Source organism: Amblyomma americanum, chromosome 3 (genome assembly GCF_052857255.1).
Source record: "Amblyomma americanum isolate KBUSLIRL-KWMA chromosome 3, ASM5285725v1, whole genome shotgun sequence".
NCBI lineage: Eukaryota > Metazoa > Arthropoda > Arachnida > Ixodida > Ixodidae > Amblyomma > Amblyomma americanum.
The window spans coordinates 192,571,887-192,594,968 of NC_135499.1; the positions used below are offsets into that span (position 1 = coordinate 192,571,887).

Sequence of the window (23,082 nt, forward strand, 5' to 3'; positions counted from 1 at the left end):
CCACCCACTGGCCAAGCCATAAGTAATAAACTGACAAAGTCCTTTGAAATGCATAAAAATCAAAGCTCGAAATAACAAACAGCAAACGAACCACACCTTGATTTCGCACACCAGGCCCAAGGCCAGCAGCACCATTGCGAAATTGGGGGTTGACAAAGATCTTGCCACGTGGTCCATCTGCACCAGCCACAGCCCCCGGATGATAACCTCGCTGCAGCGGTGACTGTGTCCCAAATCGCGCAAGGCCTGGGCCATGAACACCAAAAGGTGGTGACACCCATGGCTCAATGTGCTGGCCACGGTAGCCGCCACGTGCTGCTCCACCGCCTCCTCTCTGCAGAAATTTTCAAGAAAGCAACCATACCATGCATGTTGAAAGCCTAGAAAGCAGGGGACGTAATGCGAGCCTTCCAAACACACTCCACCATTTTCACTTGGAGGCATCTTCCATTTCAATCGCTAAGAGTCCAATAATGGCACCCACGCCACAAGAAATATGCTGTTGAAGAATACAGCCTTGCCATACATCACACTAATAGATCAACTCTCCAAGCTGCACTGCTTGCATTCGTGTCAGATGCTGCGTCCCTCATAGCTGAAGTCACTTTGGGATGTAAAACCCCTTAACCCCTTCACCGTTTTGTTATATCAACGAATTACTTAACAAAACTGCTTATTTTTTTATTCCTGATTTCGGTTATTATTGCAATAAAAAGCATGCATTTGATCTTTAAAAAAAGATTTGAAGCAAACACGAAGTCAGATTAGCATATTCAAGTTTATTATTTCTCACAATAGAGAAAACCAACTTCCTGCTGGCAATGAGCGATAAGAATTAAAGAATAACCACAGCCAACAATTTCTTAACTCTTTCACTGAGTTGTGGTGACAAACAGTTGATTGCTTCACCGAGGAAGCTTTGGGACGGTGTGGTAAATTTCAAAACAAGGGATCACGCATAACGGTTTGTTGCAGCACTTGCACCAAAACCCCGTTTCCTTCCTAATTTTTAGGCCCTTGTCTCCTTGCTCTTTGCAGCAAATGAAGCATTTCCTGGTTGGTATTGCCTTGTTTTTGGTTGGAGGGATATAAGCCAAAAAGTTCCTCTCTTGAAGACGTGTGGGATAAAGTACATCAGAAGGCCGGCCACGCTTTATCTTTCGCGAGGGATCGAGGTACCCATTGAAGATTGCTTCAAGAAGGGCAAGGCGGAAGTCGAGCTGGTTTATGGCGTGGGGATGTTACTGACGTCGATCTTCACCCACTGACGCGCATTCGCAAAGTTCGCTTCTGAGCTGTCCTCTTCTTCATCGGAAGAACTGCTCAGCACAACGTCATCACTGTCCTCCTCGCTCCCTAAAACAATGTACACTTCGGTGTCTGAATCACCATCGTCTGAAGAAGATGACGACGAAGAAAAGCATCTTTTCCGAGAAGACGAGCCAGCAATACACGCATCGCCTCTGCCGGATGCCATTTTAAAAAAACCCAGGTTGCCCTACGTAAAAAACGTTTATGCGGTAGAAGAAAACCAAATTAACAGGTCAGTGCTGCCATCTGTCGAGCAAAATGCCATCTAAGCCACACACGAGCGCTGCTCGTCCGAAACACTGAAGGGAAGAACCTATTCAGCGAGGACGCACTACAGTCATCCAAAACAGTTTGGGGACGGCTTGGCAAGGATGAGCGCAGCTCGTCCAAAACAGTTAAGGGGTTAAAAAGCACACCATCACGGCCAGTCTCGAGAAATGCGGACACAGACGACAGTCGGTCATTTGCGTCCAGCGCATGTGCACATATGGTCGATGACATGGTGCACAAAGCAATCCAAGCCATCTATGCTATTTTACGGGGGCCCCTGCTTGCGTGCCCCATTCCCATCTGCCCATGAGAGCACGTATGGGTCGCAGGGTTGCTTGACTCCATTAATAGGTTTCCTCAGCGCTGCCTGGTTTCATATTCGGTGAAGGCACCCACTTCATGGCAGTCGCTGCAACAACGCACGAAGCTCGTGGTAATTTTTCAGTCGCGGCATTTACCTCCAGCTATCAGTCAAGATTTCAAGTTATCCACAATTTGCTGAGAAAATGCTCCGAGGTAAAGGTAATATAAATGCCGTCGGGAGCGGCTCAGCTCCGCAGAAAATTTCGACTAATAAAATATTTTGCGATATGCGATTTCGAAGGAACGAAGCTTTACTGAACTACTCCCTCTGCTCGTTTTGCTTGGTGTTATTTTAAAATCACTTGTTTTATCTTCACGAACGCACGCGGGCAAAATAAAGCGGAACGGGAAGATTTTAGGAATGCGTGATTTCATTTGTGTCACTGAAAGACAAAAAACTCGATGTAACGAAGTTTTTTCCGGAAAGTAGTACTTCATTATATCGAGGCTCAACTGTATAGTCAAACCCAGTGATAACGAACAGCGTGTTTCAACGTGATTTGTTTGATATGTGGAATAATTCGATACACCGAAACCCGCTTATAAACTTCAGTAAACTTCAGTGCCAAATTTGTTATACATGAGGTTGTGAACAGTGGAGGGAAAACGTGTTGACGGAATAAAAAAAATGCCACTCACCATGAGCATCTACTCCAAAATTAATTTACTAGGCAGAAATGTACGCCTATTTGCAGTAGGCAGTGAGTTTTGTCTGAACACTTTGTTTAGCTCCATCAATGAGAACTGCATTTTGGGCATGTTACATCATTTCAATGAACTCCAGTGCACTTCCTTGTACTCCTGAGCAGTACCATCACAGTACAATGGTAGCAGAAAGGGCTTCGTGAAGCATCAGGCGAGAGCAATCACCTTCCGGTGGCAGCTCCTAGGTGTCCTTGGTGGCACCGGACACCAGAAACAATTTCATGAGTCCAACAAGCTTGCTGTCACAGCTACGCCGCCATCAATCGTCAAAAAATCCTCGAAGGCAACTTCTGTTGGTACAGAGTCTGGAACATCGGTGAGTTCTTCATACATGAGGCAACGTCACTGTCATCTTACACTGCATACACCGCACTCACAGCTTCTGCACCCTCATGACGAAGTCCAGGCAGTTCCGGATTGTTTTGAGTCATGCCTTGCCAGGCATTACTGATCGTTTCGATTTTGGTCAGCAAATTGACGTTCAGCTTGTCATTAACCTGTAATTTAACTATGAGCTCAGCTCAGCCATGCGCTTCCGGTAGTCTAGGTTGAATGCATGGATGATGCCTTGATCAAGTGGCTGTAAACCTGCCATTGCATTTGGTGGCAGGAAGCAAAGCTCAATGTTTTTAAGCTTGATGCTACAGTGGCGTGCTGAACTGTTAACCAGGACGAAGCAAATATTGAGACCGCTTGTTGCAAGTTCCTTGTCCCAGTCACGTAGGCAAGCCTCAAGCAGTGCCCTGGTCATCCAAGCCTTCGAGTTGTACATGACTGGGATCGAAGAGCATACTTGCAGGCACATGGGCGACTTTAACTTGCCAATGACAACAGTCACAATTTAGATCAGTCCACGTTTGTCATGAGGAGCACTGTCACATAGATCTTGTCCAATTTCCCGCTATGGCACTTCTTGTTTTTGAGTGCCAGTTCCCACTCAGCAGAAGCTCCCAAAACAAGGCTGTTTTGTCAGTGTTGTTAATGTTGCACGGTTCGTACCTCTCTCAGACAGCACACCACAGGTCTTGTACCCACTTGTCAGCGTCTTCTGCATCGACTGCATGGCTTTCACCTGTAACCACCTTTCTGGTGATGGAGTAGCGATCCTTAAATCTTTGGAGCCAACAACTGCCCACCGTAAACCCCTCGACGTCCAGCATGCATACGAAATCTTTTGACTTCTGCTCTAGAATGGAGCCAGAGACGGGCAGATTTTGTGTGTGGATGTCCAAGAACCACTGGTACAGGGATTTCTCAACTCTGTCGTAAGCCAGCTTGCGAAGGCGATGGCTATCAGCATTCGGGTATTCTTGTGAGTGTTTCTTATGGCAGACTTGTTTTTAAGATTGTATTTAGTGCACCCCTTGGTATCTTGAAATGCGCCGCAACATCACTTTTTTTTCGCCCCACTCAACGCAGTGAATAATCTCAATTGTCAGAAAGCGGCAGGACTTGCGGCTATTTAGTCATCACCTTGCAGGATAGAGCGGCAAAAAGCAAGTGCACAGCAACGAAGGCACAGTCAGAGTCAAGACAGCAGAGCAGCAGCATGACTCACAAACGCTAACAAAGAAAGCATGGAGGACAGCATCTCATGGCATTCAAAAGCTGCTAGGCTCCCGAAACCAGCACGACTGGTCCGAAACTGCTGAAGAGGAGTGCTGTAAAGCAAGGTTGGCTGATGGTGCAGATTTTAAAGGTGCACTCAAGAGGAATCTGAACTCGTCTTTTTACCGCAGGAACTCTATCTACACGTTCCGGGCATTCTTAGAAACGTAGAATTATTGCCCTGTGCGGCCGATTTCCCTAATTAAATCGAATTAAACGTCCCGGCTCCCGCTTTTTTTTTTTTTTTAACTCAACGCAGTAGGTAGGCGGAGTCAACCAACACGTGGAGTACCTTTCAGCCAGTCCAGTGGCTGCTTCACTTTCGTTTTTATTTTGTTTTTTAGGTTTCAGTGAACAAGCAGTTTCAGTCACAGGCTATGTAGCCGCAAATTAGGCTCACGGAGGAAAAATACACGTGAACTCTTTGATTTCAGTGTCACTCCGCATCCACTCCGCTGATGGCGGAGCGGCAAGCTGCCACGGGACTGGCTGACGCATTGGTTGACTCCTCCCACCTACCGCGTTCAGTTAAAAAAAACGGCGGGAGCCGGGACGTTTAATCTGATTTAATTAGGGAAATCGGCTGCACAGGACAATAATTCAAAGTTTCTAAGAATGCTCGGAACGTGTAGATAGAGTTCCTGCGGTAAAAAGACAAGTTCAGATTCCTCTTTAGTGCACCTTTAAGGGGGGACACGGGTCTTAAGAGATGAAAATTTGGGAAAATATCAATTTTTCAATTTTGTCATATTCGGATTTGTGAGGTTCTTTTCCAGTTTCTCGGTGGAATCTGCACGCAAGCAGGCAGCGTGGACAGAACGCTTCCGATCGCATGCGGTGACGCTGGTCGGGTGATGCTGGCTGAAAGCAGCGGCGGCTGTTGATAACATCAGATGATGCTATCTCGGATATGTGAAACCCTCGAAGGGTCGCGTGGCGGACTTCGAGCAGGGATGCCTGTGATTAGAATAGCGGTGTCGTGGTTAAATTCAGTGGCCGTTTTTCTCATGTGGTTCCAAAAAATAGAAAGTGGTTTTTAATTATCCCATTACCCCAAGAATTTCTTCGTTTCTGTTCATTTATCTGAAAACCAATACCATATTTGAAATCACCTTGAAAAACTTGAGAGGACAGTGCAGTTTCATCAAGATTCAACCAAAAACAAGTAAGTTAATGCAGTCATGAAAAGGACTTGCGCTGAGCAAGGTGCCAGCAAACAAGTGTGCACCTGAAAACAGGCAACAGCCGTGGAAAAGGGGCCATACGGGCGAAAAATGTCAGATTACATTCCTGAGGCTTGTTAGCCATTTCCCCGTGCAAACATGTCAATACTTTTTTCACTTTCTCCAATGAAATTTAGTTTTCTAAAGTTTTTTGTCATTTCTTCAAAATGTCAATTTTGGGCTCCTGTCAAGTTAGAAAATCCAATATCTCAACATCTTTTGAAGACAGAGCAATAATTTTTTTCCGCATGAAATCAGATATGTGAAGCACACAATGTTGGAAGATTTCTTAATTTTCACTTTGAAATTTTCTAGAATGGCATTTTGTACTACCACTGTGTTGGCATTTCTGACCACTGAAATTAAATCTGCAATAGAATAAAAATAATCAGCCAAATGTTTGCAACATTATGCTCCTTATTCTTTATTGTATCTGGCAATGTATAAATAATAAGGTTTTGTTGCGTGGTTATTTTCCTATTGTTTTCACAAACTTTAGAGCATTGTTTGCAATTACATTAAGAACTAATTGGTCCACATTTTTTGGAATCTGCAGGAAAAACTGCGTAAGCATGCAGGGTTATATTAATAAAGAAAATTGTTTTAAGACCAGTGTCCCCGTTTAAAGGACTACTCCCACTCCTGTGTTCCACTTGTTTCACTGAAGCAGGATGCAGCAGTGTGGTTGCCTGGAAACTACATGAAACCAGCGCCGTAACACAATGGTGGGCGTTTAGTGACCCATCGCGGACGCTCAGAATTAGAGTTCAATATATTCAATGTGTAGTTCGTTGTACAAAATACATTTTACATGCGTATCACGAGAAGAACTTTCGAGTGCTTGATATAAAGCATAATTCGCTCTCTCCAAATTCATTATATTTGGGTTTGACTATCGAGGATCGACTGCAATACAACAGGCTGGCAAGAACAAGACACCGCAACCACCACAGCAGCGAACGCTCACCTTATTATTCTGACCCCTGAAGTTGCCACCACCGCGGCCCCGTCCACGTCGGCCAGGTGTCCGCCGGTCATCTTCACGGTTAAGGTAAGAGTCAATCTTGGCCGCGTCTGCCTCACTGATGACTGAATCTGCGAGTTGTGCATTGCAAATAAACAACTCAAAAGCAAGACAACGAAGGAAGTATACATCAGCATTCACCTAAGTGCAGCATTATCCACACAGGCTGTGTATAGATAAATGCTAAAGAGCAACTACACACAAATCTACTCCACCTCAGGGGAGCTCCCTAAACATTGGACTAACACATCTGCAAGGCAACTTTCAACAAAAAGCACCAGCCGGCAATTTCCTTTGCACATAGCATCATGCGAACACCTTTTCCTGCACGGTGAACAAAGTGTGCAGAATGCTAAGAGACCATGAGATTCTAGCTCTTCGCATCTATTTACAGCAAATGTCCCAGTAAAAACGTGAGACTGTGCCGACCAATGGCGGATGTCAAGTGCACAATGTTGAAACTAGGTTGGCACTCACACGGCATATTCTTTATATTTCGTGCAAATTGTTCACTACATAAAATTGTTCACTACATAAAATTGTTCACTACATAAAGCACATCTTTGACGATGCGAAGGGTGCACTGTTTTTCATCGAATGGAACACTGGGAAGATCGTAAACTTTATTAAAACATGACAAACAGTCCTGAAAGAAAAAAACAAGGTGCATTTAAAACAAATCAGTGATAGTTTATTGAGATGCGGTCACGTGGTGCACAACACTAATAATTGCAAGGTTTTACCGCAAGATGGGACTTTGTGCAATTTTCAATACCACACATATCCTTGAATCTTCGATTTGCAGTGTTTAATTATCACAATATGAGGCACAATCTTTTCATTTCCACCATAAACTCTCAACACATTTTTGCTATCGATCAGTCCCTTTAATGCATTATTTTCAGAGAGCCTGACAACACATTTTATTTAATGCTCCAATGATTTTATATCTTATACCCCTAGGTCCATATTAAGTTAAAAACCTTCACTGTACCAGTAAGTGAGGCCCATTTCTGGTCAGGTGTGGTAACACCATCAAAGTGGATCGCCAACAATGATGGTTGCTATATACGGTTGTGCCTCGTTAATACGGACATTTCGGTTCCCAAACAAAATTGTACATAAAGCAATTCGTCCGTAACAATGAATTGCAAAGAAAAAGTAATCAGAAAAAAGAAAAATCCCCAAGATTAGGGGTTGTTTCTATGCATAGTGTGTTCAGTGAAGTTTAGATTAGACGCAATTTTGGGAGCTCCAAGCACCTTTTACTAGCTGTCACTATGCTTGAAATAATGTGCTACAGCTCCACGTGCCTAGTGATCTCTGCATGATACCATCTCATGGCTACATGACCTAACTGCTACTCACATCCCACAACCTTATGACTCAGTCAGCTAAAGGCTCTGAATCAGGCTTTCTACGTAGCACAAACTGCACAGAAAGTTTTCTTTACACCCATTCGTGCAATACAGCAGATGGTAAGGGGCGTCAACACCGCAACTTTGCGCTGTAATGCATGAAACCAGAAAAGAAAAAGGCTACCAGTCAGTCATTTGCACTTTTACATTGGATTCATCCGGTGTACAGCACTCAAGACGCAGAAAATGAAAAATCTGGTTGTGGCATTACAGATTTCTTCTTATCACTCTCCATACTAATGCCACAAAAAATGCATGGGCCCCAAAGGGCTCTGTGCATTTCCTACGTGCCCATTGTCTGGACAGCGAGATTCCATATTAAGGGAGCGTAAATGCATTGACAAAGTTTCCATATTAAGACAAAAAAACTTTCCATAATTCGAGAGATCCATATTAACAGGGGTCGTAATAACGACGCAGAACTGTACAAGACAACCACAGTTTTTATATTACGCAGCTGCAAGGCACACACGTGCTGGACAAAGACAAGCGTTCCAAACAAGAGATAACAGCAAAACCACACAACCAGCAAAAACTGTTAGTCCCACTCAAGCGATTTTCTCCATGTGTGAAATTCTTAAGGCAAAGCACACCCGCCAGACATTTTTCCTCTAGCCTTGCTTGACGCCACACAGAAGGACTGTGCTCACCAAGAGAATCAGGGATGGCCTGACGCCGCTTGGAGGATACGGTGGCTATAACGGTTCCAGCTCGCCTCTCTGTCTGAAAGCGGCCTCTCCGTCCCTCCTGCTCCTCTTCTTCCTCTTCATCTTCTAGGTTTCTCGAGGGCTCCCCCTCAACAGACTCGGCCCTGGAGAGGACTGGAGAAGCAGCAGGCTCTGGGGCCACCACTGATGGTATAGGCTCTTCTGGCTGCCCATAGGGAGCTGGCTCCATATTCGGGGCTGCCTTTTCCGGCCGGGTTGGAGTGCGGTGGCGTTGTGAATGAAGCTGGCTGCTTGACAAACTCTGCGAGCATTTGAATGAAGTGTGTAAACTTAAAAAGCTGTAACATCGTGCTGCAATGCAGTGCCTGGTTAAAAATGACAGGCATAAACAACATTTCGTGCTATTTTGTGGTCTCTACGTGCAAATCTGCCATGCTGAAGGTTAAGAACCAGAGAACACATTGCACTGGAAAAAAGCTGTCATCACGCTATCAAAAGGAGCCTTGATAATCAGTTCCTATTTTTTGGAAGCCACGGGGTTCCCTAAGCATCTTGTGAAAGCAGTGGCTGAATCGCTGCTTCATAAGCTCAAGAAAGAACGGACGAAGCGGGCTGATGGTGGAGCAACTGAACGCAAGAAACTTGAGGTCATGCCGTACGTGCAAGTGAGCCACAGCATCAAAAAAGTTGAGGCCAAGCAGGGAGTTAGTGTGGTGTTTTCTGGCCCTTGCAAGCTTTCGGGTCTGTGCTCGAGGCAGGGAAAGGAACCACGTTTGCACAACGCAGCACGAGAACCGCTTCATGGCGCGTGTGTCGCTCAGGTCGTGTACAAGTTCCCCCTCACATGCGAAAGAGTATACATAGGCCAGACAGGTCGATATATTAATGATCGGCTGCCTGAGCACCACTCCTCACTGGGGTCTGATGACGGTGCCAACTTGCCTCGCCATTGCAATGAATGTGGGTGTTATCCACTGTTCAGCAATGTAATGACTCTTGGTAGAGGCAAGGGAAAGCAAGAGTGAGAAATCTTGGAAGCATATCATATCAGTTTGTCAAGCCAAGATTGCATTAGCACAACCTCGGTGCACTTACTCGAGAAGGAATTCGCTTTTTTAGGCCGGTCACGGTAGATGTGCATCTTGTGTGCCCTATGCGCTGTGAGTTGTGATGCGGCTGTTGCGCATGCTCTGCTGGCCTTGCTGGGACTATATTTTTTCTAATAAATATTTTGTCTAATAAATCTCAGTTGACAGTCCAGTCGTTATGGCGTGAACACTCCTTCTCTAGTCCCTTGTCTTTTGTGACTGGTTTTTTTCAAGAACACACTAGCCTATGCAATCTATAGTTGTGCACTGCCTAAACAGATAGCAAGGTGGCTTTCCCTGCCAAGCAGCAGCTAGGTAAACTTCCCATTTCAAAAATACCACAACTAACAAGAAGTGCACAGCTCATGATTTCCCATCCATGTGATCCACATCATTTTGATGTGAGTGATTCTAAAAAAATGAACAATCCAAAACCTATAAGGGAGGGTCTCAAAATGCAAAAAAACTGCGAAACAGCCTTGTTTTCTAAAAACCACGTTTTCGGCATGTTTATGCATTCACCCTTCTCTGTTAAAAATATAAAAGTTCTACTCCATCTAGAAATACAAAGATATCAAAGTTTTGTGCACCCGTGTGACTAAAAAACGATCAAAAATGGAGAAACGGAGCCGAAGTTTGCACCGCTCGCTCCGCTCCTGCTGGTCCGATCGCAGTAATTTTGTGTTGTTTGAAAGGTCGCTTCCCCTGCCTCGTTTTGTCCTCCAAAAAGATATCGGTCAAGTAGTGTAAACCGCCGCCGCCGCCACGTGGTTTCTTGCGTCATTCCGGCACCGATAGCTCTTGCACATCGGGAGAGGGAATGACGGAGAGTGCCAGCGACGCAACGCGAAGAGTCAGTTTGGTCAAATGTTAATGGAAATCCCCCAAGGTGAAGCAGATTTGTAATAAGGGAATAATTACTCATTAGCATCCACCCGGGCACAGCCATACGGCTACAAAGCTTTCTCAGAAACTTCGTAGTTAAAAAAAAAATTCGTTCTTGTCCAAGGTCCTTGTCCTTTCCTGGGGCGACTGTCGCAGGCAGACTAACAGCGGGAACATGAGGGAAGAGCAAGCGCCTCCGCGGCTGGTCACCGCATCCCCTATCCTCTAGCCCAGCAGTGTTGGCTTAGACTCCCCCACTCTCTCCACCTCACTAGTAGCTGCGTTGCGCTATGTGGCGGCAGCTACAGCCGCAGTTCCGCTATCAGCCAGCACAATCGCGAAACATTCTCCGCGCTTAAGACTTCTGAGTAATCGGGATTTACTGCAGGTGATTTCACCTACATTTATTCTTTATTTTGGTTTCCGTTGTGCATAACCTTTGCGAGCCTTCACTCAAAAGCTCTACAAATAAAGTATTGCCATTGCCTTTGGCCAAATTTGAAGTCCAGAAATTTTGCTAAATTACTAATGAAATGCACTATATTGGTCTCAGGTAGTTTTGACATATTCAAAATGCAAGGACAGTTTTGAAAATGGGGAGGACATATCAGCTCAGCTTTACTGGTAAATATCGCAGTGAGGCTACCGACCGTTCTTCTTATAATAACAGTCAAATTTAAATGCTCTTTTCTCAGTTTCATACTTTTAGCTGGTTTCCCCAACCTTAACGCACCTTTTCGATAACTTTTTGTTTCATAAAAAAACTTTTATACCATTTTCTTCCGTGAGAATTGAGGCCCAATGACATTCTTACTTTTCCTGTATAGGCCAAGTATAAAAATAATTTGCAATAATTTAATGCAATGCAATTAGTTTAATGAGTTGCAGTGTCAAATACTGCCATCTTTTATACACCACGTAACTTTTCAGGTTGGCATGTCTTTAAGAGAAACTAAGAATGCCATCAGGTATGGGAAAACTGTGCCTATCAATTCATTAAAGCTGCATAAGAAATTACCTAATTATGCTCTAGACTTCGTATGATACCATTTGATCTAAGACCATCAACTCAAAAATGAGCATATTTAAAATCTACAAAGAAAAACACATTTACAAGTTTCATCAAATTTTAGCCATAAATAAAGCTAGTTTTAAGACCCTTTCCTCCCACCCCTCCCCCCTTAATGCTCAGTTGTCACATTTAAAGAATAGCTTAGAAGTGTTATCTGTCACAGCATTAATCTGCCATACAAATAGACATTCTCAAAGGTTATGCCAGCTGTAAAACTGTAGTCCAGCCGTGGTCTTTGCACTATTGGTTTCAAACTTAAGTTCATAACTTTTAAACATGTTCCAGTAGCAAGGTTAAGTCTTTAAGGTGCTTTGTATACAACTGTGTACAAAGGAAACTTGCAGCCATTTCTCGCAAATGTGCAGCACCTAGCAGGAATTTTTTTTTTTTTTTCGGGGGAATTTAGCTTTCTTTTTTTTACATTTATGCTGATTTTTGAGCTCACTAGAAAACGCACTAAATAATATTTTCCAAAACAATGAGCTACCACAGGTAGCACAGCCACTGCCATTTTTAGGCAGATGGATTTTTCCACTAATAAAACCATCCTTTTTTTTCTTCTGAATTCCGGGCACAATGCGCATCTTCAAAACAGAAAATGATTCCATGATCCCTTAGCTGTTTATCTGACAAATTCTTTTTATGCTTATGAGGGTTTAATGTCCCAAAGCAACTCAGGCAATGAGGGACGCAGTAGTGAAGAGCTTCGAAAATTTCGACCACCTAGGGTTCTTTAATGTGCACAGAAATTGCACTATACACGGGCCTTTAGCATTCTGCCTCCATCGAAATGTGACCGCCACAGCCGGGATTGAACCCGAGTCTTTCGGGTCAGCAGCCGAGCACCATAACCCCTCAGCCACCGCAGCGGCCTATCTGACGAATTCTGGAATTCTGATGTTACTGTTTCCAACAATTATGACACTGGTGAATGTAAAACACTGGTATTTTGTACTGGAAAAGTAACTTATTGTCTATCTTGAGGCCTGAATATAATATTTAGGCAGAAAATATTTAATTTCATTTGAAACATAAAATGGTGCCTGAAAGGGTTAACCTAATGGATTTCCATGATTTATTTATAGTGACCTTAAGCCAGTAGGCGAAAAGCACAAAGGGGGCATCTAAAAGTCTTAAAGCCTGTAATTGGGGGTTGGGGGTTTAACGTCCCAAAGCGACTCAGGCTAGAGGAACGACATAGTGAAGGGATCCGGAAATTTCACCCACGTGAGCTTCTTAAACGTGCGCTGAAATCGCACATTACACGGGTCTCTGGAATTTCGCCTCCATCGGAATTCAATCACTGCAGCCAGGATTGAACCCGCGTCTTTTGGGTCAGCAGCTGAGCGCCATAACCACTGAGCCACCAGGGCGGCTCTTACACTAAGTCAAAGTTGAAAATTAACTAAGGAAGGAAGCCAGGGACATGACACAATGACAGCACTGTTGGATAAGCAGCGCAGTTGTGCGATTTGAGGTATTGCACCGCTAGTTTACATGCCTCTGTAGACCGGGAAGCATCACCTGCTCACCGCCTTCTGGCTGTTTGCCCACTATCATAGCCTGCTTAATGCAGTTAGCTGGTTGAGAAGGTTATAAACTGTATGGCACGAAAATGTGCATGGGTGTTACGAAAAAGTATGTTCTGGCTACTGCAATGATTGAGCGCCAGTTCCATCACTGACATCAATGTGCAGCCGAAGCGATTGCCTTGTCCTCACGCTCAATCCAGGCTGACAATCAAACGATAAACTAGTTCTTAGAAATAAACTTCCACTACCATTTTTCTCTGCTGGCTATCTCATTTAACTTGAGTTACTCTTTTAATGAAGATTGCAATTTTGCTGCAAGCACAGCTCCAAGTACTGCCATTTGCACATTAATTACTGGCAAATAATTACTGGTAAATGAAGACAAAAACCACCCCAAGACAGACTTTTAACTAACTTTTGACCACAGAGAATTGCTACACTAAATCACTGAAAAAGTAAGTATTTAATTCATCTCAAATATTATCCGCTGGGAATCTTGCATTCTGAAATAAAACCCCCAAAAGTCTGCAGAATTTGCAAAAAAACAAAAACCGAGAAGTCCTACCCCTCCCTGGAATGTCCTTTCAGACGAACAGCTAGCTACCTTTTCACAAGCAAACCCCACCATGAACTTAGCATTTCTAAGACTCCACATAAATTATATCTCTGCGAGAATAAACCGATGTATAAACATGTGAGAGGCACTGACCTCATCAAAGAAGCAAAACTGCAGGGTTGCTCTGACCCCAATAAGCACAAGTCTTTACACCTTTGCTAACTGCAGTAGGGCGGTACATAGAGAACTTTTGGTTTCAGAAGAAATGGCCAAAGGCATAACACTATTGCAATGTGATCTTGGGACCTACCTCTGCATCTTCACTCTCCTGTATAAGGGAATCCAAATCCGGGTCTATGTCGACATCTAGCACATCTCCATCGTCATTCCTGGCAGAACAAAGGGAAAAAAAAAAAAAGTTATAGACGATCAATGCAACTGATGCGGCAGAGTATGTGTTAGCATTATGCTCCGCTTGAACGAAGCAGCCGCTGACTGGTTCAGACTTTGTGAACGGATGGCACGATTCAGTCCATCAATCACTGTGTGACACACCACACCCCTGCTCCACTCTCCCTATTCTACACACCAATCACAGCATAACATGCCATAACCCCTCTCCTTTCTCCCCCACTCTCCACCTGTCGCCCCGCCCCATCCTCTGATCTTCCCTCACCTTCCTCTTCCCTCTCTCCATTTTGCCACTTGCCACCAGTCGCCTGTAACCATCTCTTCGCCTTGCTTCTCATGTTTCCTCTCCCTCACAGGGGTATTTCCCTTTTTCATTTTGCCACCTGCAACTGAGGCTTCAGGCAGACTTTTTTCCAGCATGGGGTTTCTAATGCCAACACGTCAAAAATCTAGTTATACCCTTGTCACATGGCCAGTTTCAATGGCCATCGAGTCGACAGCCTTCAAGATTCTCAATTGCTATCGAACTCGACGGAGTTGTGTCGCTGCTGCATAACAAATCTCAATAGCCATTGAAACGGTTCTCGTGTTTTACACCACACTTATTATATAGCACCACAATTGCTACTTTTGATTTTGCGCAAATAAAAATATTCCTATAAATCTACACTAAACGTCAAATACACTTTTTTTGAAGTCAGAAGAGGTTTTAGTCACTACTAAAGGTCAGTTGCATTGTCTTGGAACACACTGCCCTTTGTGAGATTTTTTGTCACAGTTTTGTAACGCCCTGGCAACACTGATACCACTGGCGCTTCCGTTTTCTCTGATGGACAGTATAAAATTAATGCGCTTCAAACTAGACCGATACAATTTTCAAGTTATTGTACGGACTAATATTTTACTGCTTGCATTAAAGTTTAGGAGAATAATGTTCGTTCATGCTTTTATACCGTGAATGTATCGTGCATGAAAGTGCGCATTGGCGCCACTTAAAGCAATGCTAGCAACTTTGGGGCATGCTCGCAGGCCCTCGAAATCTCAACCGAGTTCCGCGCTGCTCCGTTGACTCGAGAGACTATTGACTCGATGGTCACTGAAACTGCCCGAGCAGTGGCACTCAGTTGGTCTTTGAGTCAATAAGACTATGTCAATTCGAGGGCCTTCGAAATGCCCATGTGACAGGGGTATCACTCCTGTTGCAAGAAAAAGAACAGTTTTTGCCAAAAGTAACCTGGCAATGGGTTTGTCTCAAGCCATGCAGTGGAGCTCTCATGGCATCCGTTAATTTCTAAATCTGTGTGAGGAAAGAACTGCTGTCTTCACCTTTAGAGATCTGTTGGTCTTTAGTGGAGCTGTAAGGGCTCTACTATATGGCTCAGAAGCAAACTTTACATGACAAGGATATGCAACTCCTCAGTGCTCTTGAAATGCATACATTAGGCATGGTGGAATATAAGCGAGGGCTGTAAAACTTGCTGTTCAATCAGTGTACTTTGTTTCTGCCTATTATTGCTTGTTTTTCATTTAATGCAGCTGGAATGCACTGCATTCCAGCTGCTAATTTCAAGCAGTAATTTTTTTGTTTGTTCAACAGCAACTATCCCACCCTCACAGAGGTCAATCTCTTCACCAACATCACGCTGCCACCATGACAAAGAGGAGGCATGCATAGTATGAGGAAAGTAGAGAAAAACGGCTTCCCTCAAAGAGACTGTCTCTCTCACATCGAACACTTGAATCGCCAGCTGGATTACAACTGCCTATCAGCCCTGCACTCAAAGTAATAGGCCAACGGAACACATGGTGAGCCTTCAGAAGAGTTAACTGTTGGGCTAGTTTGTATTCTGACATATTCACTTCATTTAGTGCAAAAGACAGGACAAGAGAAAGAACATGAAAAACCGTAAATATGGGCACCCATGTTCTTTATGTTGTTCTGTACTCTACCTTACCTGCCAAGTGCCTTTTCCTCAGTGCATTTGAACAGTAAGTGTGCTTTTGATGTGCTCTATCTTAGGTGCATTTTGCCCAAACACACCACGACTGCCGCATCAGGGTGTCAAACCGGAGCCAACCTGAACCCAAGACCAGAACCAAACACGTATATTTGCCCGAAACTGGAACCGAATCAGAACTATTGAAAGGAACTGTTCCGGACCAGTTTGGGACTCAGTTCACTCCTACTTTTTTTGCAAATGGCATACTTTTTTACTCCAGACGAATTGTGATGGGCTATAGTCAAATACAACTCAACCCAAGAGCGAAGCAGCAGATGCTACCCCTCAAAGAAGAGGCCCTCCAGCCAATGGCGCGGACTGATTTTAATCTGATTTTGCCGTGGTTATTCCCCATTCACCTGCCGCCCTCTACGATTTCACACTATAGTCAGCTTTTCCATGTCCTTCCATCCAATGGCATGGGCAGATTCTGATGACCCACGGAGTGGCAGATGAAAGGGTATGATCCCCTCCCTACATGGTCTGGGACAGTCCGCCTTCCTGCATTGTCGCACTGCTCCCTGCATTGTCACACTAGCAGGATCACGAAAATCGGCAGATGCCACTGGCTGGAAGGGGTCTTTCACGGGGCAAAGCCGTTTTGGTCTTGAGTTGTATCCGACTATAGCAGGTCCAAGAGGATTGGACAAGATGGAGAGAGAATTGTTCCAGGGGAAGAATTGGTTGATGCTATTGACTGGAGAAATCCCTTTGAAGCACATATGGCCCTTTGCTCTCAATCAGTATTCGACTAAAGCGCGCAGATTTTCCCACCGAAAGCTGCCTGACCTAGACAGCGCAAAAATGGCACCTAGTCTTTGGGACAAAAAATTGAAGGAAAGCTGGTGTCTAGGAAGAAACTCAATTGAAGCTTCAGTAATGTGCTTTCGGCAATTCTGAACCACTGTACGCTAGATTGATGTGAAATATTCAGTTTATTAGAGTCTCCCCTTTTTACACGTTTGTGTATGGTTTTGATGATGATGATGTATCTTTATGGCGCAAGGGCATCTGTGGTCAAAGAGTGCCATGGCACAAGGTATTTTTCTTCTACTCAAGGTGGGGTCAAAGACCCATTTCCCAAGCATTTCACCCTAAAGAAGCCGAGCACCAGACCAGAGGAAAGCTTGCAACCATTGTATCGCTAGTGAGTAGCGAGCGACACTGGGGATCGAACCCCGCACCTTCCGCAAGCGAGGCGGATGCTCAGACCATTAGGCCACCGCTGCGGTATTGCGTATGGTTTAAATCAAATTGTTAGCACTGCTCTAACTCGTAAATCGCGAATCAAAATAGCTTCACTTTCTTGTGTCATGTGTAGCATAAATGTGTGAAACATAGGCACAACAACCCAACCTTATGGTGCAACAATTACTGTATCTACATAATTGTAAGTTGACCTTTTTTTTTAATTTGAAAATCCGAAGTTGGGGGGCCGACTTGCAATCGAAACCAAAACATGGCACCATCAGTAAAGGCGAGACAAGAGAGATGTCAGGGACACTACGGCGTGGATGCAATCTTATGTTTATTCCATGGCTCTACCCAGTAGCATTCGGCTATTCTGCGCGCTTGCTCGAAAGAATTTTTTTTTTTTACTTTTAACTGCGCACTCAGTGCTCATGGAAGTGTCGATAGTTGATGGAAGGGCCGCGGTTTGAATCGCAGTGGCACTACCACTCGGAACAGCAGCGCTTCCGGGGAGTGTCGGCAGCTGATGGAAGAGCCAACGCCACTCACGCAGTTTCTCTTTGGCTCTGTTTGATGCATTTGACTTGACTGCCGGCCATGTTTTACCAGTTTTTACTGTCGTGCTTTGTCAATCATCATAAGTGCTCCAGGTCCAGTAAGCCTTCGGCGCTCGTTTACGGCTATATTCAAGATGGCTGTCATTCTTTGCACCAAATAAACAAACTGTGTGGCGGGCCGCAAGTTTGACATTTCGGGATGGGTGATGCAGGTGTGGTGGCTGCAGTGAGGCAAAATTTTCATCCGTTCCACGCGATGTCGTAGTGCAGTTGTTTGTGCAGTGTGGGATTCTGCATGACGACGATGTTAAAACGATGTTCTATGGGACCGCAGCAGAGATGATGACGGAAATGTGCCCACGGGCGTGCCCTTTATTTCTTCTTTTTCCTGATATGAGGTATGGGGAGGGGGAGGTCGACTTATATTCGAGTCTACTAACAATCGTGTAAATACGGTGGTTTCGGAGGCACTCGTCTCAAATAGCAGGCACTAAATAAAACCCCTCATGATGTCGCAGTGGTGCAATAAAGAAAAAAAATGACTCAGTGGCTGCAGCGCTCTGCTGCTGATCCCAAGGTTGGCCGGGGGGGCCGCAATTGGAATGAGGAGGAATTTAGAAAACGTGCGTGTGCTGTGTGATGTCAGCGCACGCTGAAAACTCCTGCTTGCTAGTCTATGTTAATCTGGAGTACTCCACAACAGCATCCATGATAGCCCCATGCCCCTTCAGCAAGCTAAACCCCATATTACTGCTATTATTACAAAATAAAGGATGTATAAATTGGTGCAGTTTTTCTTTTCTCAGATATCTAACATTTTTTTAATGTACACAATGCAAATAAGCAAGGAAAGGCGAGCTTATTGCAGCGGTAGGGATACTTAAGCGAATAAAATTAAAAGCAATTACACAAAGGGGCAATGGGGAAATGCACACGCTTGCTGGCGCGCGATAATGATTATGTCCTGAAAGATGCTGGTGCAATGAAGTGCACCTGCTATGAAGTGATTTTGCGTTATGCAGAGATGCACTGCAATTGTTCTGCTAACAACAAAAAAAAAAGATGCCTATAGCTAGTAGGCAGCTTCGTTACGCTGTTCGCTGGTGAAGATGCATTTGGTGAAGATGCATTTTTACCAGTCAGTGCCCGGATATGCGCACACTAGAATGTTCATCAAGAGTGGAGGCTGCACATGCACATGCACAAGCACACGCACACACCACAGTCATTTTTGGGAAACAAGACTACTTCTAATGTAGCAAAAAAAACTACCATGCTCTAATCCTGACTGGGATTATACCAGTGGCAGCGCAACAGAGAAGCTTCATTTACCAATGCCTTAGGCTACTCAGACATCTATGAAGCCTCTCGTTATTGTTGTTGCATGAAATATCAGGAACCTCGCTGACCCTCTTTGTGCCTTACTTGACTGCGTCGAATTCAGCGAACTCAGCATACGGTCTCACGTCACCGCCACGCCACCTTCTTGGAGTAATTGCTCCCCCCACACATTAATATTCCAGAAGACGCACATGTCAAGAAAGGGCAAATAGTCAGGAGGTTGCACTTGCTCAGCATATACCTTTTGCTATAAAATGCACTGTTCTGTGAACAGCGACGTTGTTGAACACGGTGGTTCTGCGTGTCTATCCATCATGCAGCTTTTACACACGCTAAACAGTCCTATTACCCCACTTGATCTGCTCTAGGAGGTCCCCCCACAGTCGTGTTCTATGGAACCTCCTTCTGTACTGATTTTATTGTATTCACTATTATTGAGTGCGTTTCTGAAAAAACTTGAAACACGGAAAGTTTACAAGGAATTCCGGAGTCCTTCATCACAGGCAGAAATCTGATAGTGTAAGGTGTGATCTGTCTTTTTTAAGAGTTTGCCGAAGTATGTCCCGAAAGAACATAGCATCATGACCAAAAAAAATCACTTCATTGCCCAATCGTTTCTCGTTGTTCGCACAGGTAGCCATTCATTGACCACAGCACAAACACCCCCTTAACGCGAAGGCACATCTTAACACGTAACGGCCATGTTTTAAAGGTAAAAATTTTTTTGCAGCAGACCGAATCTACATCCGCTGAACCCACTTTAACAAACTGGTGTAAGTCTAGGCAAGGCTGCATATATACGGGTAGAGGAAGTAATGGCCGATCAGAGCCTTTGTCATCTGCCTCCTGGAGAGGCTGTACAGCTGTCCTAAGGAAAAGCGAGCAGTCAGGAAACCGAATGTATCAGCACAAAATTCTCTTATGAAGATGTTGAGAAAAGACCAATTGTGGTTTTGAAAAACAAAAGCCCTGAAACAAGTTGATGAACAAAACGAACATTAAAGGTTCACCAGACTCTATCAAAAGAACAACAAATTTTGCCGACGCAGGGGCTCCCTTTGGTAACGCCCCAGTAAAGTCACAAAAATTCTATGTAGCACAAGTACCTTCCCTTCTCCATTGCACAACGCAGCACTTGCAACAGTGTTGTAGTGCAACGTCGCAACAAAGATGTTGCAAATTTGTGTCTATGCAGAAACAAAGTGCTAACAACCAGTCCAAGCATGCCTTTTTACGATACCCTTTTTATCAGAACAAAAGAATGCGACGTCATCAGCATAGGCCAAATTCTTAATTTTACACTGTACTTGCGAGAAGCAGCAATTAGTTGGGTTTTACAGCACAGCTCTTAAGTGCCCATTTGTGCGTTGTGCCGAGCCACCATCGGAGGTGTAACCGAGCGCAAGGGGAGCGAGGGGAGAAGAGGAGGGCGTCAGCACGCTGCCCTTGAGACTGGCCGTGCCGAGCGAACGAAAGAACCGCCGCCACTCGCTTACAGATGGCACCAGAGTGGTGCATTGCTGCTACTCGAGCTGCCTGAGCAGAGGCTTAGCACTGCCACCAACAGGACCTTGCCATTGGCACCGCTGAAGTACAAGATCATCGTCGACGCTGAGAGGACCCAGAAGTTCGCAGTGCTCAAGTAGAGGCTAGGCAGCACCTTCGAGAGGACGCTGCTGTTCGCTACGCCGGAGAAGACAGAGCTGCGTTCAAATTTCGCATTAGGGAGTATCATAATCATCTTTAGAATTTTTTTAAGGTAATGGGATATAGGGGCTCGAGATATATAAGGCGAGTTGTAAAGGCGATGCTGAACAGGTGATCTAAATAAAATATGTCTGGAAAGCTCTTAGCTGCTAGGGAGAGCCAGTGCTCCCGCGAGGCTTTTGTTGGTTGAGGGATGGAAAGTTGAGGGGGTCTTGCATATTCTCATACCATGTGGAAGAAAAATCAGGCGTATATTGTGCGCTTGATCCAGGCCAGCTGAGCAATGGGGCACAGTAAAGATTAGATTTTGGGAGAATGGCTGGTTGCTGTGGTACAACGTATGAAAAAATGACAACCGAGCAAATTTTGTACACCTAAAAACATGTTGACGATAAGAGGGTGGGGGGTGTCTGGCAAGTCAGTTATGGGGAGATGGAAAGGTGTCTGTCTGTCTATATAGCTACTAATATACGACAGGTTCCCTCTCAATTCTCAATAGTGCGCAATAACGAAGGGGGTGCATGCGGTGCTCCAGGCAGCACCCGCATAAGTAAGTACCTAATATGCGTATGAGAAATTCCCCACTGACACGAGCAACAGGGTCTCCGGAACTACTGAAGCTGGAGGGCTTTGTAGACACAAAATCAGCTAGCTTTTCGCTTTGTGTACCTCATCAGATGGATTCTAGCATATATATACACAGGCGATTTACAATGTTTGAGTTGATATGATTTTCCGGCTCTTGCTGTAAAATCCTATCCTTCTGTCTTGGACAGTAAATTAAAGTGAGTAAAGTGAAAATGCCTCGCAATATACGAATTTTGCATTTTCTACATTTCTATACCAATGTCACAAAGGAAAGTAAACAGCATAACAAGGTCGATTAAAACTGATCTACGTTCAGATTTTCTGTTAGCCCTGAACCAGTTTGGAGCAGTTCAATCCAGTCCGAGCCAGAATGAAATGTCGTTCCGGAGCTGAATCCCGGAACTGATCCCGAAAGGCGTGAACCTGAGCCCAAACCGAACAAGAAAAATTCCAGTTCGACACCCTTTATGGCATGCTTTGCCACAGGTTAGGATTGCAAAACCCTTCGGCATAGCTGGCAGAAAAGCTCGCCTTCCAGGTTAGCCATATGTAGCGTTAGCTCATAATATCAAACGAGTTCGCATTTTAATAGGTCATTTCTCTGTAACCTGTTACAGAGAGGACTGGTCTTTCATACTGTCTTAATAGACACTTTTAGTTGGTGCGTACGCAGTAAGCTTGCATACACATCTCCTACTGCGTTGCGTACGGTGTGAATAGTGTAAAAACGACTTTTAGTTGGCCATGCCGTAGCGTCCCTCACGCGCACGCGTAAGCAGTAGCGCCATCTAGTGACAAGACGTCAAAGCACATCAATGCTCGGTTGAAGAAATTTTCATCCGTGATTACTGATAACTAGGGTGAGTGCATTACGAGCCTTTTTTTGTTCCAAGAAAAACTATGCAAACCGAAGAAAATGTAAGCACTGACTAAAAGCTAGAAAACTGCTTCGCCAGGTGTCGTTGCAACGAGGAAAACACACTGCATTTAGTTAGGCCTAGGAGCTTGAAAATCGCCAAATTACCTGAAAAACAGGGGCTAGTTATGGCTTATGCCGGTACGCGTGGGCAAGAGTAGGCGAAATAAAAGCGAACCACTACCATTTGAGCGCACTATTGTGTAAGAGAATCCAGCGGCGACATGTATTTATTCCGAAGCGGGCGTGATGGTCGCTGCCATGTTCTCTACGCAGCACGTAGCGTCCCACGTTGCGTACGCTACGCTATGCTTTATAGCGGACGGACGTCCGCAACGCGCGGCCATGTTCTCTACGCAGCACGTAGCGTCCCACGTTGCGTACGCTACGCTATGCTTTATAGCGGACGGACAACCGCGACGCGCGGCTAGTTACATTGCGTTCTGCGCATGCGCATTTGTTACCCGCAGTGTCGTTGCGTGCGCAAGCTCACTGCGTACGTCCAACTAAATGTGTCTAATAGATCAGCTGCAGCCTGAAGTTCAAGCAAATGTCGTCATCTCAGTTAAGATTAAATGAGCCTGCTTGGTTCTACCACTTTATTGGAACAGCTAAGTAATTAGCGCACTTCTCAAGTCAAGCCAAGCC

General features: G+C 44.7%; 1 protein-coding gene across 9 annotated transcripts in view; it reads right to left on the reverse strand.

Annotated features, from left to right (window-relative positions):
* The window catches only part of LOC144125731 (uncharacterized), an 85,198-nt gene that overhangs the window by 57,080 nt on the left and 5,036 nt on the right, over positions 1 to 23,082 (reverse strand). For all 9 annotated transcript variants that reach the window (XM_077659379.1, XM_077659383.1, XM_077659382.1 and 6 more), the window contains exons 5-8: positions 14,034 to 14,112; positions 8,573 to 8,891; positions 6,448 to 6,575; positions 97 to 334 (exon numbers count right to left, since the gene is read on the reverse strand). In XM_077659379.1, the coding sequence (XP_077515505.1) occupies positions 97 to 334; positions 6,448 to 6,575; positions 8,573 to 8,891; positions 14,034 to 14,112 (764 nt within the window). The remainder of the gene's footprint in view (positions 1 to 96; positions 335 to 6,447; positions 6,576 to 8,572; positions 8,892 to 14,033; positions 14,113 to 23,082) is intronic.